This window comes from Bubalus kerabau, chromosome 3 (genome assembly GCF_029407905.1).
Source record: "Bubalus kerabau isolate K-KA32 ecotype Philippines breed swamp buffalo chromosome 3, PCC_UOA_SB_1v2, whole genome shotgun sequence".
NCBI classification, from domain to species: Eukaryota; Metazoa; Chordata; class Mammalia; order Artiodactyla; family Bovidae; genus Bubalus; species Bubalus kerabau.
Window position 1 is genome coordinate 42,855,713 of NC_073626.1, and position 13,927 is coordinate 42,869,639.

Consider the following 13,927-nt stretch of genomic DNA (forward strand, 5'->3'; position numbering starts at 1 on the left):
TGAGGTATCCTGTCTCTGGTCGCAGTCTTAGCTCCTTATCTTTACACTCCTGTCCTCTGAAAACCCTTACCTTTGCAGGTCTTCCTGTCTGGCTGCAGCATGAAGCCCACAGGGCAGCTGCAGTGGACGCCCGTCGCTGCATCATGGCACTTGCTGTCACAGCCCCCGTTGTTGACAGCACAGGTCTCTGTTTAGGAGGGAGGTGGGGGATGGTCACCTGGCTATCGGCATGGAGGAGTCCCAGAGGAGAGGGCAGAGGAGGGGCGCAGAGGCCCAAGAGGAGGCCCCGGCTGCCTCCCTGCGCTGCGGAAGGAGCATCAAGTGGAGGCTCCCAGCCCCCTTCCTCCCATCGCTCCCAGCCCCCAGCCCCTCACAAGTGCAGCCAAGCAGTCCACTTCCCTGCCCCCTACTTGATTGAAACAAGGTGGACAGCGGTGAGGCAGGTACAAGCCAGAGCTGTCAGGCAGGAATGTGCTGAGGGCGGAGGAGGCGGAGAGGGGAGGGTGCAGGGAGGGAAAGCTACGTAAGGGTGGTGCTCACTGCCAGGGAGCAAACAGGAAGGGGCTACAGGAGTTTCCTCCTCTTTCCCCCCACTGTCTTGTTGGCGGGTGGGGTCACGGTGGGACAGTCTTGAGGAGAGTGAGCCTGGTGATTCCTAAGACAGCTGAGAGATGACCATCAATTCATCTTCCCCTTCCTCTCTGCTCAGCTAGCTTAAGAAAGATCCCAGAGGAGACAGCTCCTACTCCATCATTCCCCAGCCCCTTCCTGGCTACCTCCAACTCCTCCCGAGTCCTCTTAGTTCCAGATAGAGATAAGCTGGCTGTTGTTATTTTACTTTCCTAATGGGGAGATACTGTCTAGGCAAGGGGAAGAGGCAAAAGGAGAAGAAGCCAGAGGGGAAGGAAGGACATAAGAAAGTAAGTGAGAGAGTTAGAGAACCTCAGAGCCTCTCTTCTGTTGCTCCCCTCTTGACTGAAGCTTTCCCTTTGCTGAGAGGTTGGAGTTGGGGGGAATATAGATGGGCCACACTTCCTATTTTCTGAATTCAGAGCAGGAGAAAAATAGGTTTAAACTGCAGCTCAGGAGAGTGAGATGAGCCCAGGAAAAAAAAAAAAAAACAAAACATCAGCTCAAAAAGTGCAAGGCCCTGACACAGGGGCTGTGAGGGAGGTGTGGGTCATCCTCGGGGGTGGGGGGGTGGTGGGGCACGGGCTTAGAATTCTCCCATTAGAGAGATAAGAGGCTTCTGCTGTGGAAGAGAGAAGAGAGGATCTCAGAATCAAGAGAACTGAGTGAGAAAAGCACTGGAGAGCGTTGTCATTTCTAATCTCTGACTCCTGAAACTCAGGCCCAACCCACGTCACTGAGGAGAAGAGCAAAGCAAGGGCTCAGAAAAAGCCCACCTCTATCTTGGGTGGTAGATGCCCTGGTCCCAATGGGATCTCCTGTGTGCCACTCCCACCTAAGTCTCCTTAGGTTTCCAAGACCATGGGAGGAACCTGAGAGGGAACCCTGACTTCAGGTTCCAAGCCCAGCCACCCCTACAAGAGTGTTCTTAGCATTAAAGCCCTCTAAGCCCTGGAGCAGGGAGAGGGGAACAGAGATCCTGCACCAAGTCTAGTCAATTCTGGGGGGTCCCCGGTGGGGAGCAGATCATCCCAGGCTGGACAGGAAGCTGGGCAAACCTGCACGCCACCCCAGGGTAGAGCTCTCCAGAGTGGCCTCTCTGGCTGCCTCAAACCTTTGCTCCTCAGGTCGTGCATTAAAATCATGGTTTAATCTGTGCTTGTTCTGTGTCAGGCACTTAGTAGACGCTCTAGTGCACTATCTCCATCATCGCAGGAACACTGAGAGAGGACTCTCATTCTCCCTCTTTTATAGATGAGTAAGCTGAGGACCAGAGAGGAAAGGAGCTTGCTTAAGGAGGCACACTTAGAAGGTGGCAGAGCCAGGACTCAAGCTCTGTCTGAACTCAAATGTCGTGTACTGAACCGTTATGGTGGGAGAGAAGGACGAGAGGTGCTGGGCCTGTGAGCTAACATGGGTAAGAACCCAAGAAAGAGACCCTAAGGAGGGGATGGGGCCTAATGCTATCCCACCCTGATCTCGGGTGGCACTGTGGGCATGCTGGCTACGTGGAGCTGGCGCAGTCTTCTTGTGTAGAAGGAGGGTGGGGGCAGAGAGTTGGGAAGTGGGGAGGTGTTAGAAGCTGGGTGAGGAAGAAGGTGGGACAAAGGAACGTGAGAGGAAGGAGAGGAGAGTGGCCGCATCACAGAAAGGAAACCAACACGAAGGCTTCTGGGCCAGCTCCTGGGGACCCAGGTTCCTGTCACTCGATGGGCCCAGCGCTCAGGCTGCCGGGGAGCCCAGTCAGGCTGGGCCCAGTGGGCATGCGGTTAGTGGGAGCCCCAGCGGGTTAGCCCTTCCCCTAGCAAGCCAGTGAGAGCAAGCGGAGAGAGCAGACATATTTACCATTAGAAACGGCCTGAGGGGGGACGTGCTGCTCTAGCCGCCTTTCCCCTGTTTGACATTGTAAAAAAGCTGTTTAGATGCTGGGCAGAGCTATTGTGGCCCTCTGCGCCCCAACCCCCTCCCACCCTCCTCCTCCGCCCTGCAGGCCCAAACCACTGGCCCCGAATGATGAGCTCTGAGATTCCTACACTTCATTCCCCAGCCTCGCCCTGCCTGGTACCCTCAAAGAAGCCAGGCTCCCACCAAGCAACTGGTGGGAAACGGAGTCTCGGGGAGGGGCAGTCATGGTCCCAGTACTACACAGCATGCCAGAGGCAGAGCTGGGATGCAACCTCAAGTCTTACAAGCTGCTGAATCCCAAATCCCAGAGGGCGCCCACCCTTACTGCTAAACTACTGCCCTCTCAGTCTCCCCACTAAATCTGAACGTCCCGATGGCCTCAAATGATGGCATTTCCTCCTACCAGGGCTGGGGAGAAAAATGAGATACAGGTCAAGGTAAAATAAGTTCTTCTGGAGAAGAGGGAGAGGAACTTGAAAAAGATATAGAACCTTAGAACAGCCTCATTTGCTCTCTTCTGCCTCACTTGGCCATGGCCCAGAGGGTGGATGGGTCTTGCATTATAGCAGAGCTCAAGCTTAATGGGAGTATGTTCAAAGCAGCCATGCCCGGGTCTCTCTAAACAGAGAGAACATCAGAGAGGGACCGGCCTCCCATCCACAGCCCCGTCGTGACACATGCAGCTTTTTTGGGGGGCTGCATGCAGTTTCTTCTGGGAGTCTCTAAGGGTATGTAAGTGCGTCCAGGGCATCGCAGGAGGTTTGAAAGCAGAAGAATTAGACTTAGGAGGGAAAAAATGAATGGAGCTGGAACAAACCAGCCTCAAGAAGGCAACATGAGGACCCGAAAATGTTCCAAGATTTAAGAGAGTTAGTTTAGAGGGAAACATGTAGTAAGAGAGAGTTTAAGGAACTTGGGAACTGTGTGTGCAAGTCTCTGGAGCAGGTACATGAGGGAGGCCTTGAAGAGCCCCACCTGCTCAGTCCTTGTGTCTGGGGGGAAAGGAGTGCTCTCTGCAGAGACAGAGGGGTTTCTAGAGTGAGCTGGAAGACAGTCTGGTTCTGAAACAGAATGTCTTGTCTCTGATAAACACACCAAATGACTGTGTTCACACCTTCCCATCCCTAGCATGTTGCAGCCCATGAGATGAATGGCCATTCATAAACACCCATGCCCACAGGACAAGCTTGCCTCTGCCCAGCCCAAGACACAGCCTTTCCCCTGCCCAGACTCTCTACTTTCATTTCCACTTTGCCAAGGGGACACCTTGTCCCATCATCTTTCTCAGCATTCTGTAAGCACATAGTAATTGGCCTTCACACACACACACACAAAAACCCCTGAAGATTTAGGGAATTAGGAATCAAAAAACTGAACTCATCTATGGACCTAAAGATATGTGAGGTAAGGCCTAGGAATTCAGGAAAAGGGGTCCAGGTATTAAGAAAACCAAGTCAGGGTGAGAGGGTGGGATTCTAGAGTTGGGGAAGAAATGGGAGGACCCCAAGCCGAGCTCCACTGGAATATGGAGGAGAGAGGAGAACATGGGGGCCTAGTGGGGAGGACTGGAAAGGAGATTTGTAGGAGGAGAGCAAGGAGAGACAGAAGAAAGAGGAAGACACTGGAGCCAGGCAACCCCACTCATCTTGTCCCAGGAAAGGGCACTCTGTCCCACCCTTGAGTGTGGACGGTGGGCTGTGACAGCTCGCATCTCACCACACAACGCAACCAGGGCCTCTGGTCAGGCTTAATTCACCGACTGCCCCACCTTTTCTCCCCCTTCTCGAGCACAGCCTGGGGTCAGCAAGCACCTCAGCTGATAGTTCCCAACCTGTCAACACTTCATCCTGCATTAAGAGGACGGCGAGGCTCCCGGGGGGTGGGGGTGGGGGGCGCAGTGCAGAACCAAGGGGTGGGGAGAGGAGGAAGGTTGGGTGAGCCCTTCACTCTCACTAGACCTGCCACTGTCTGGGGGCTTCAGCCCCCTCCCCAGTGCGCCTGTGCTCAGCAGCTGAGCCCCACCTCGGTGCTCCCCCCTCCCCTGGTTCCCCAGGGCCCTCACCCCCGCCCCCATTGCAAGTGGACTGAGTTCTCCACTGGCCTCACCCACCAATGCACGTCTTCCCGTCGGTGTGGAGCACAAACTTGACGTGGCAGCCGCACCGGGGCCCCTGCTCCGTGTCGTCGCACGTGTGCTGGCAGCCACCGTTGCCATAGTTGCAGGTCACTGCGCAGAGAGGGCAGGCCTGTCAGCTCGCCTCCCCCGGGCACTCCGGCTCTCCGTAATGCAGAAACTGGCCCTCGAAGCTAGCTGCCTCTCCTGCGCGCCGGTCCCACTGCTGCTGCCGAGGCCCCATGCCCCTCCTCCCCCACAGCCATCCCAGTCATCTCACATTTACAGTCCCGTTGGTTCTTGGTGAGCTCGAAGCCAGGGCGGCATTCACAGGCAATACCCCCTTTGGGTGTCTCCCGGCAGATGTGAGCACAGCCATGGTTCTTGTTCATGCAGTTCATTCCTTCTAAAAGGGAAGAGGAGGGCGGGGTGAATGTGCTGTGCTCCTGGGCACCTAGGGGAGGAGAGACTAGAAGGGAAGCCTTGAGCCTCAGGAACTGGGACAGCTTCACGGAGGCTGCAGCACAGAGACTGACTCTCCCCCTCACAGGTCCCCTGTCCTGGCCACAGAGCCGGTGCTAATGAGCAGAGCTCACAGCTATTCTGAATGATACATCCAGGCCCCCTAAACTCTACATGATCACCCTCTCCTTCAAGCAACTAAAAAATAGTGTCTAATAGTTGCAAAGCACTGTGCTTATACTGGGTAGATATAGGAGGGACCCAGAAATATATAAGACATGATCTCCTTTCTCAAAGAGTTTACAGTCAAACTAGGAAGAAGATAAATAACATTTATCATGTGAGTGAGGAGTAATTGGCAAGGGTCATTATTATATATTTTATTCAACAAATATTTATTAAGCTCCTACTACAAGCAGGGCAGTATATTAGGTTTTGGGGATACAAAGATGAATTAGGCTTAGTCTTTGCCCTTGGGGGTGGGCAGGGGTGTGAGGGTGAGGGTGGAGTCACAGAAACAGACAACACGTGCCCCCATGTTCCCGCCTGACGCTCCAGTCCAGCCCAAGACTTGAGGCACAGGCAAGGACAGGTGACCTCGGTTTAGGGTTCGGCCATCTGTCGGGCTTGGCAAAAAGTTCATTCGGGTCTTTCTGTACCATCTTATGGAAAAGCCCAAGTGAACTTTCTAGTCAGTGCTCTACAGTGAGGCGCAAACCCACCTTAGATCTGGACACAGAGGATGTCCCAGGGTAGCCTCTATCCCACCGTGACCCCCAGCCCCAGATGAATTCTCCCAGACTTCACTCTAACCCAGAGTATCTGTCCACAGAACCCTCAGGATATGACTGGGTTCAGGGACAAAAGGAGCAGCAGAGGGTAGACCTGGGGGGACTGAGGGAGGGCTCCTGAGCAGATGGAGAGAGAAGCACGGGCATTCGGGGCCGGGCCCCCTGCCCCGGCCAGAGGCTGACCTTCCGGCCGCTGGATGCAGGTGTGCTGGTTGTCGCTGAGGAAGAAGCCTTCCCGGCAGTGGCACTCGTAGCTGCCCATCATGTTGACACAGCTTTGCTGACAGCCGCCGTTGCCCTCGGCACACTCGTCCACATCTGCGCGGGACAGGCGGGTGGTGAGGCGGGCGCAGCCAGGCCTTCCATGAAACCCAGCACCCAGCCGGAAGCCAGGCGGTTCTCACATCCCACCGCCACCCTCAGGGGGCGGCGAGTGGGGAGGGGACATGCGAGAATGGCTCACTCAGGGGAAGACGTGCCTCTCTTTCCCTCACCTGTTGAAACTGGGTCTGAAGGCAGAGATCAGGAAAAGAGGCAGAGCGAGAGGAGCAGAGATGAAGACAAGGATGGAGGTTGGTCAGGGGCAAGACCTGTGAGCAGCGGTTGTGACAAGCAGCCAGGGACTCAGGGCTCTGTGTGCGGGGAGAGCTCTGGCAACAGTGCTGAGGTTGGAGGGGGCGGGTGGGGAAAGGTAGTGAGCCTCAACTCACTGTGGGGCAGGGGCCATTTCTGTGGAGGGACCATGGCCCTGTCCTTCCTCCCCTTCTCCCATGCCTGGGCTTGCTGCCACATTCCCTAGCCTTTCTCCTATTTTGGTTTAACAAAACAAAGTCTGGTAGCTTGGCGGAGAGGGATGGGGAAAGAGCTGCCAGGCCACACCCTAATTACCAACCCCAAATCACCATCCCCAGGCTCATCCCAGGGCTCCCGCTTCAGTGCCCTGACTCCATCTCATGCGCCTTACTACCCTCCCAAGTTCACAATCCTCCATTTTCCTTGGTGCAGGAGGCATCGGAGAGGGACCCAAATGGGCCATTCTAGCTCCAAAGAGATCCGACTCCTTAGGGCCTTCTCTTCCCCTCCTCTCTGCTGAGCCCTGAGACCCTGTCCTTCACTCTTTGGCCAAGGGCAGAGGGGCCCAGGCCTAGCAGGCTCCTGGCTGAGGAGTGCACCTGGAGGAAAAGCCAGGGAGGTGTCCTCGGTTTTGCCTTGTTCCCGTCCCATCTCCTATGCCCCTGACTTCTCCCCATCCCTGTCCTCCTACTCTTACCCTGTCCTACATTCCATCCTTCTGTTTGCTCCCTTCTAGTCCAACCTGGTCATTTTGTGACTCTAGCCAAGTTCTTTCCTACAATTTGTGGTGGAGAAACTGAGGCCCAGGGCATGGATGACTTATACAGGGTTCCCCTAAAAGATAAAGGCTAATAAGACTCGGAACCCTAACCCTAAGGTTAGGGAAGCATCATCATGGATGACATTCCTCCTGTTTTCTGAGCACTTACCAACGTCCTAAGGATGGTACAGGGCTCTTTACACACATTGTGTCATCACACTGCAGCCCTTTGGGTGGTTATTACCTTCCCTGTTGCCCAAGTCTGCACGGCGAGTAAGCAGCAGAGCCAGGATCTGCCTGGAGCCAAACCACCTTCCCACCATGCTCCACCCGCTGTGACTCAGCCACTATTGTCATCTGCTGGCCCTTCCCCTGAGAACACTTTCTAGCAGCATCTCTTTAATGTTTTTCATTCAGAAGGATTTTTTCATCCTCAGCATCTTGTCTCAAAGGGGAGGCTGACCTTGTTTTCTGTTTTGTGGGAATGCAGCTTTTCGTTTACTTTTCCTCTCCATGCCTGAGAATGGGAAATGCTGAAAACATCTCCTTCTCCACAAGACATCCCCTGCCCACATACCTTCACCCCTTGCTCACCCAGACAGTTGTGTCCGTCATGTGCCAGGTGGAATCCATCATAGCAGGTGCATCGGTAATTGCCAGGGATGTTGACACAGTCGTGCACACAACCTGCATTATCCTCCCGTTCGCACTCATCCACATCTGTGGGCAAATAGTTGAGGCAGCTGGACCCACCTGCATCCCCCTGACCGTCCATCCCTGGGCTCAGCTTTATGGTGGTTTTTTAAAAAATATAAAACCTCTGTGTATGTGTGTGTGCTTGTGTGTATCTCTGTTTCCATAGTTACTCTCATTGCCTACAAACCATTTTGCAGTTAGCTATTTTCATCTAAACTTCAGTCATAAACATTTTTACACTTCATCAGATCTTTCCAATTATCACTGTACATGGTTGCAAAATATTCCATTATGTTCCTACATCATAATTTATTAATCCCTTTTTTCTATTGTTAGATTCCTTCCATTTATTTTTCTCTCATAAATGCATCAAAAATATCTTCTCTCATGTATTGTTTCTTTGAATTTCCTTTAAATAAGTTCCTAAATATGAAATTCCTGAGTTGGAGGGTATAAATGACTTCAAGATTCCTGCTAGGTATGACAAAATCACTTTTCAATTTATAATGTCACCAGGAATTAATGAGTATACCTTGTCTATTGAAGTCTTAACCAACACAGAAGTTCATAAATTTAAAATAACATCTCAAGACTGCTTTAATTTGCATTGCTTTAATTATGAGGAGATGTGTTTGTTTATAGTATGAATTTGCCCTAGGGTAAATAGTCTGTTCTCATTCTTTTTGGGCATGGTGTAAGGGTCTAAAGACAGAAGTTCCAATAGCAGGGAACCTGAGGCCTTAGTCCCGTGATCCTGATCCCCTCACCCAGTCAGGTTGTATGGCTGTGAACTGTTCCCACCCGGGCCTGAGCGTGTATATATGGTGTCTTTGTGCAAATTAGAAAACGATACCCGAAAGAGCTGCTTTCCTCTAGCCCCGTCCCCACGCCAGCAGGGAGTGCAAGGCTTCGTGCACAGCGTGGCCAGCTGAGAGCGGGGGCACGGTCTCCCCCTCTGGCAGCTCTCCCTTCTCCAGGTGCCCTCCCAGCCTCACCTTTGCAGTGTTTACCATCCCCCGTGTAGCCAGACTTGCAGATGCACTTGTACGACCGTGGGGTGTTCTGGCAGATGGCGTCGATGTGGCAGTTGTCGGTCCCTTCCACACACTCGTCCACATCTGGCAGAGGCAGAAGGGACGTGTGAGACCCTCTCTTGGTGCCTCCCAAGGGGTGTCTTGAAGGTGGTTCCTCGGGGCGAAATCCCCTCTCCTCTACAACAGACAGCAATCCCTCCAGAAGCAGGTGGCCTCCCACACCTCTCTGATTTCAGAGTGGGCTGACCCTGTAATTTCAGGAATTCAGAAAGAACCCCCACTCCCCTCAAAAATACTTAATCCACAATGACAGCTGAAATTCCATCATTTGAAACACTCCTCTTTGATTTAAAAACAAACAAAAAACCCTTGGACTGGGTAGGTAGCACACTTAACTTGATTAGAAACTTTCAACCCAGGGTGAATTAGTTTACCTTTCTGAGGAGCAGGCTTAGAGGGAGGGGAAGAAAACGGCATGAGGACAGTGGCCTCTGGGCAAGTGGCAGTGTCCAGTGACTGCTGGTAATTAAAGGAGGAAGAAAGGGAGACGGGGCATCTGAGGAATCTTCCTCTGCCTCACAGTTCTGTTTGAGACCAGGCCTGCTCCCACTTGCCCACCATGGCGCCAAGAATCTTTAAAGGAAAGAAGCTCCATCCCGGAAGATTTGCCGAGGCCCCTGTGCTGTCAATAGCGGAGGGACTAGGAGCTGGCAGGGGCTGGCACCAGCCACCCAAAGCCTGATAAGTGCGGTCTTTGCAGCTCTCCAGCTGACTCATCCAGGCCCATCCATCCCGCCACCCTGAGTGCTTTCATCTAGCCCCAGGTGCACCTCGCTCTGACACAAGGTGCCACTCACAGAGCTACGCTGAAGAAGGGGCCACCCAAGACCTGGCAGAAAAAGATGATGTTCAGAAACGACACAGGAAAGAGAATAATTTATCACGTTTGGGCAAAAGACTGCAGCTTCTGGGGCAATGTTATGATGCCCATAAAGCTGAACTGAAATAGGGGGAAATGTTTGTTTCAGCTGAAATGCTTATAACTAAAGGCTGTGGCAGTTCAGAGATGACTCAGCCCAGCCAAGAGGAGAAACACATGAGTAACATGAAGCAGGATATGTTTGAGTGCCACGAAGGTGTTAGAATAAGGAAAGGGGGTCCTCAACCGTGGCTCATGTCAGAGTCAACCACCTAGGAGATGCCCAAGTGCCACCCCCAGAAATGCCGGTCAGCTGGTCTGGGCTGAAACGTGGTCATCAGTAGGCTTCTAAAGCTACCCAGGTGAGTCTAATATGCAGCCAGGCTTGAGAATCTCCACTACAGAGAAGATCAGAAGAGGAAGAGACCACTTCCAGCTGTGAACTGGGATAACCCAGGAAAGTGTAGCAACCTGCAAGAAAAAGAAATTGTTTTTTCTTTTACTTTCAGAAAATGATCATAACTTCCGAGTGTGATCTGTGGGCCACAGAATTGCTTAGCTTTTGTTAAAATGCAGATTCTCAGGCTTGATTGCTGACCTACTAAATCTAAATCCTTAAGGTACTTGATATATTTTTTACTGAATGAATGAATGGACCAGTAATTGCTCCAATGTATAGACACCCATGAGCCCTAGCTTGAAACAGTTATCTGTTCTTTTATTTCAAGTACTTCAGGGGCAGGACTGAGGCTTCCTAGGGCTAAGAAGAGAACTGAAATTTGAAAGAGTGCTCTCAAACACCTGCCTCAAGTCTTCTGTTCAGCTCTGCACTCTATCCTCCAACTCTCTTTGACCCCTCTGCACAGCCCACCATGCCCAGTGATTTAATTGTTGTAATTCACATTTATTTATTCTTCACCTCCCTCAGGCTCTGCAGTGATGGTGTCTGCCTGCTGGTCCACCCTAGGAAGTTACCCCAAAGTGAATGGATGGAGAGGAGGGCGGCACAGGATTCTAGTTCATGGGAGAGGGCAAGAGGGACCTCTGTAGACAGTAAGAGGCTGCATGGAGAATCAGTCTGTCCAACTGATGAAGACAAAGTGGTACTAAGAAACACCCTATCATAGAAAGAGCCTAAACTCTGGAATTAGTTCAGTCTCAAATTCAAATTCAGCTCTGCCACTTAATAGGGTTTTCCAGTTCTCTTTATTTCTTCATCTTTAATGTAGCCTTCTCATAATCTTTAATGTACATCTTTAATGTAGCCTTCTCATGAGAGGCTGTGAACAGTTGATGAGATAACTTGTATAAAGTACCTAATAAAGTATTTAGTAAATATTATGTTCCTAATGCATGGAAGCTTGAGATGATAAGTATAAAATCATTGGTTCAGACAATAGGTGCTCTAAGACTATGCTGTCTTAGATAGTAGTCACTAGGTACATGGGGGTATTTTAAATTTAAATTAATGTAAAGTTGGGCCCCAGGCCAAATGTTCAATAGCTATATGCGGCTAAAGGCTACCCTAGTGGACAGCACAGGTATGGAACGTTTCCAACAGCACAGGAGGTTCTACTGGAACCTTATTCAGCTCTAGGAGTTCTGAATGAGAAATACCCTGGGCCTAGTGAGTTTGAGTGAACTCTGGGAGTTGCTGATGGACAGGGAGGCCTGGTGTGCTGCAATTCATGGAGTCTCAAAGAGTCGGACATGACTGAGCGACTGAACTGAACTGAACTGAAGTAGGCCAAAAAAACTATTTGGAGTGGGACTCAAGTTTGAGTTTTGGAAGCTGGGTATGTGTTAGAAGGGGAAAGGAAATTTCAAGTGTAGTTAGATGCATGAAGAAAGACAAGGCACTCTGAGGTCCAAGTCCTTATTCTCTTTCCCCACATTTATTTGCACGCGCCCCCATGGTGGGGAAAATATCTTTTAACAACTAATTCCAATCTTGAAATGGAATCCAAAGTTTGAGATGTTCTTGTCAGGTCCTCTCTCTACTGTGGTAACTTGTGAGTCTCAGAGGCAGGTGCAGAGCACAGGGCAATCCCAGTGACTAATAACCATCCTGTTATCCTGCTTTGAGCCCTCTTCCCCTCGTGTGCTTCTTCACCACTTCCCCAGCAGCCAGCAGGGCACCTTGGAAACTCATTGGGAAGCTCCTCCTCTGGGGCCCTCTTAGAGGTACCCGCCTGTCTCTGAATCATCTGGGGCTTTACAACAGGTCCATATCAGCTCCTTGTTCTCTCCTCTGCTGCTGATCCAGTGCTCGCAAGTACTAGAGTGGCTCCCGATGCTGACTGCAGCAAACCTGGGCCTCCTGGAAGAGCCTTTAGACCCTTTGGGCAGTTGGGCTTTTCCTGCCGTCTCAACTACCCCCACCCATTCTCGGCTCACGATACTTGCCCTCTCCAACACCAAACCCTTCAATTCCTTTCCACACATTTGCACTTCTCATTTTTTGCATTTGTGATGCAGTCCTTTATTTTTTCTTGTAGATGCACTGTTCCCAACTTTCCAAACCTAGCTCAAAAATGGTCTTCCCAAAAGCTCTTCCTAGTAAGCCCTATTCCCAGTAAGTCCCAGGTCTGAGGAGACCTGGTTTGCCTCAGCTCACTCATCTCGTGTGGCATGTTCAGCTCTCCTCACTTGACGGGTTACTGACTGAAGAAGGGACCCTTCAACTGTTTGGATGGAATCTTTTGCAGCAGAACAATCCTAAAACAGAGTTCTGAAGTAGGGTCCCAAATCATATCCAGTGTCTTCCATTTGCCAGCCCATTCTTTCAAGGCTCCCTCCCCCGACATCTTGCCCACTCACAACCTGTCCTGCAGGGATCCCTTCAGCACCTGTGGGCACAGTCTCATCTTAGTTCATTCTCTCAGGGTGCAGGTGTTTATGAGCTGGCCTGACAAACCAGGGGATGCTGTCGGGTGGGGATTGGTTTAGACCAGTGGCTGCACCCTGGGGTTCCCCTTTTAAAAGTGTGGTCACTCTCTTGGACCAGCTGCATCGGGATCTCCAGGATGAGGCTGGACCGATGTCTGTCTTCCTTTCCCAACTCAGATAATGTGAAAGACTATTTGCCCAAGCCAGCAAGAGACCAGGGGCAACAGCACGACAGAGTATTTGAGAAAAGGGGTTCTGGAGTGAGGCTGTGTCTGTTCAGATGCCAGCTGCATGCATGTCTGTGTGGTCCTGGGCCAGCCTCTGAACTTAGCTGCTCCTTCCTCTGTAGATGGGAATAATGATATAGCATCTGGTTATGGGGCCACCAGGAACATCAAATGAGTTAATACCTGGCAAGTACTTAGTACTGCAGTGCAGGCATACAGTAAGTGCTCAGTAAAGGCTTGTTATTTTTATTCCTTCTCTCCAACCTTCCCCACAGTATCCTTTCTGAACCCCTGTCCTCTCCCCCAGTCCCCTTAAAGCCCCATTGGAGGCCTGGTGTGGGGAGATGCGGCCCCAGGAGAACATGTGATGGAACAGGGAATCTGGAGAGACATATCCTCGGGGGCATCTGCGTCACTGCCTGCTCTGCCTGTGCTGGTTCGGGAGCAGGGCGAAGCGGGTGAGAGGCCAGTTGGGAAGCACAAAGCTGCCCTCCACAGTCCTTTGTGAAGGCAATTCTTTTGTGCCCTTACCCCAACTTCAGGCACCGGGCTGGCTCACAAGCTGAATTAGGGGAGAGTGGTGGCTGCAGAGACACCATAGATGAGCCAAGACCTCCCTGTCTCACTCTTCCCGGCATGAATGCACAGGTCTGTAATGGCAGCAGCTTTTCCTAGCACCATCTGATGTCTCTTCTGGATTTGCTTCAGCACCTAGCAGAGGAGTCCATGCTGCTGCTGCTACTAAGTCGCTTCAGTCGTGTCCAACTCTGTGCGATCCCATAGATGGCAGCCCACCAGGCTCCCCCGTCCCCAGGATTCTCCAGGCAAGAACACTGGAGTGGGTTGCCATTCCCTTCTCCAATGCATGAAAGTGAAAAGTGAAAGTGAAGTCGCTCAGTCGTGTCCGACTCTTTGAGACCCCATGGAC

At 51.7% G+C, this 13,927-nt stretch overlaps 2 protein-coding genes and 1 long non-coding RNA gene across 10 annotated transcripts in view; 2 read left to right on the top strand and 1 right to left on the bottom strand.

Moving 5' to 3' along the window:
* Positions 1-11,320, top strand: part of LOC129646008 (uncharacterized) — a 36,178-nt gene extending 24,858 nt beyond the window's left edge. The window contains exons 3-4 of one of the 3 annotated variants that reach the window (XR_008711634.1): positions 1,885-2,047; positions 10,812-11,320. This is a non-coding gene — a long non-coding RNA (uncharacterized LOC129646008). The remainder of the gene's footprint in view (positions 1-1,884; positions 2,048-10,811) is intronic. The other 2 variants (XR_008711633.1, XR_008711632.1) reach the window with 2 other exon arrangements.
* The window catches only part of SCUBE3 (signal peptide, CUB domain and EGF like domain containing 3), a 32,745-nt gene that overhangs the window by 9,867 nt on the left and 8,951 nt on the right, over positions 1-13,927 (bottom strand). Inside the window, exons 2-7 of the mRNA XM_055571632.1 lie at positions 8,926-9,048; positions 7,829-7,954; positions 6,085-6,219; positions 4,929-5,054; positions 4,646-4,762; positions 71-187 (exon numbers count right to left, since the gene is read on the bottom strand). Of these exons, the coding sequence (XP_055427607.1) occupies positions 71-187; positions 4,646-4,762; positions 4,929-5,054; positions 6,085-6,219; positions 7,829-7,954; positions 8,926-9,048 (744 nt within the window). The remainder of the gene's footprint in view (positions 1-70; positions 188-4,645; positions 4,763-4,928; positions 5,055-6,084; positions 6,220-7,828; positions 7,955-8,925; positions 9,049-13,927) is intronic.
* Positions 11,329-13,927, top strand: part of TCP11 (t-complex 11) — a 135,621-nt gene continuing 133,022 nt past the window's right edge. For all 6 annotated transcript variants that reach the window (XR_008711627.1, XR_008711628.1, XM_055571643.1 and 3 more), the window contains exon 1: positions 11,329-11,332. The gene's annotated coding sequence lies outside the window, so the exon portion shown is untranslated. The remainder of the gene's footprint in view (positions 11,333-13,927) is intronic.